At 47.2% G+C, this 1,230-nt stretch overlaps 1 protein-coding gene across 1 annotated transcript in view; it reads left to right on the top strand.

The window, feature by feature from the left end:
- The window catches only part of ZNF200 (zinc finger protein 200), an 11,404-nt gene that overhangs the window by 2,664 nt on the left and 7,510 nt on the right, over positions 1 to 1,230 (top strand). The window contains exons 3-4 of the mRNA XM_003790823.3: positions 363 to 454; positions 743 to 869. Of these exons, the coding sequence (XP_003790871.1) occupies positions 363 to 454; positions 743 to 869 (219 nt within the window). The remainder of the gene's footprint in view (positions 1 to 362; positions 455 to 742; positions 870 to 1,230) is intronic.

Raw genomic sequence — 1,230 nt, 5'->3', positions numbered from 1 at the left:
ACAGGCGCCCACCACAGCGCCCAGCCATTTTTTGGTTGCAGCCGTCATTGTTGTTTGGCGGGTGCGGGCTGGGGATTCGAACCCGCCACCTTAGGTGTACGTGGCTGGCGCCTTAGCCAGTTGAGCTATAGGTGCTGAGCCAGGAGCACTTTTGAGGGGCTCTTAAGAGACTCCTTTTTATAATGAGGTGACCCCATGTAGATTCAAGATCCTGGGGTTTATAGCTTGAACTCTGTGAGAGCTCATAGAAAGGGCTATGTGTTGTTTGCCAAAGGATCTGGGACAGCCTGGTCTCAAGTGGTGAGTAGAGTCTCTGTATTAGAGCCGTGGAGTTTTTCACTAACTCCAGTTTCTTTCCCCAGTGCATCCTCGTTCCTTAGTGAAGCTCCTTCCCAGAGAAGGAGTCCAGCAGCAACAGGAGATACCTTCTCAATGTTTGAAAGCTGACCCTGAGGTAGGTTCAGTTTTCCCATTCTCTGTCTGAGTACATCACCTTCCTGCTTGGCCAACTCTTCTATAAAAACACATTCTTAGGGGTCATCCACATTGGGCATTTTTTTTTCTGCTTTTACTCTGGCTCCTCTCTGCCCTGCTATCATATCTACACTGCACTCATGTAGAACTTATAGATAGATCCCTTTCACCATACTTTGCCATAATCTTTGCTTGTCAGCCATTTTTATCAGCAGGGCTATCAGGGAACCTCAGTTACTAAGAGGAATAGGGCCTCTTGCTCTTTCAGGAGCTGGTGGTCTTTGAGGACTTGAACATATTTCACTCCCAAGAAGAATGTGTGAGCTTGGATCCAGGTCAACAACCTACCTCAGATAAGGAAGATAATAATGATGTGGGGGAGATGATGTTACTAGGTAAGAAATGAAGTCTTTTGTTCAGATTCTATGCCATAAGAAAAGTGTGTCTTTCACCTCAAGCTTTTGAGGCACCATTCACACCTGCAAAGAACACATATGTTTTATTTTTGTTTTACCCCATGTGGTAGAGCCTAGCCATAGAGCTGCAGCTATAGTAGCCATTTTCCCTATATCCTGGGGAAAGCTAGGGGAGAAGGGACTTCTCTTGGTAAGGAAGACCTTCAAACAGAAGTTGTGAGTAGGCTGGGCGCCTGTGGCTCAAGTGGCTAAGGCGCCAGCCACATACATCTAAGGTGGCGGGTTTGAATCCAGCCCAGGCCCGCCAACCAACAATGATGGCTGCAACCAAAAAATAGCC

The sequence above is a fragment of the Otolemur garnettii genome, unplaced genomic scaffold (assembly GCF_000181295.1).
Source record: "Otolemur garnettii isolate 467f Iridium unplaced genomic scaffold, OtoGar3 scaffold00044, whole genome shotgun sequence".
Taxonomy (NCBI): Eukaryota; Metazoa; Chordata; class Mammalia; order Primates; family Galagidae; genus Otolemur; species Otolemur garnettii.
Note: the sequence above shows the minus strand (reverse complement) of the source record. Positions and strands in the feature narration are given on the sequence as shown.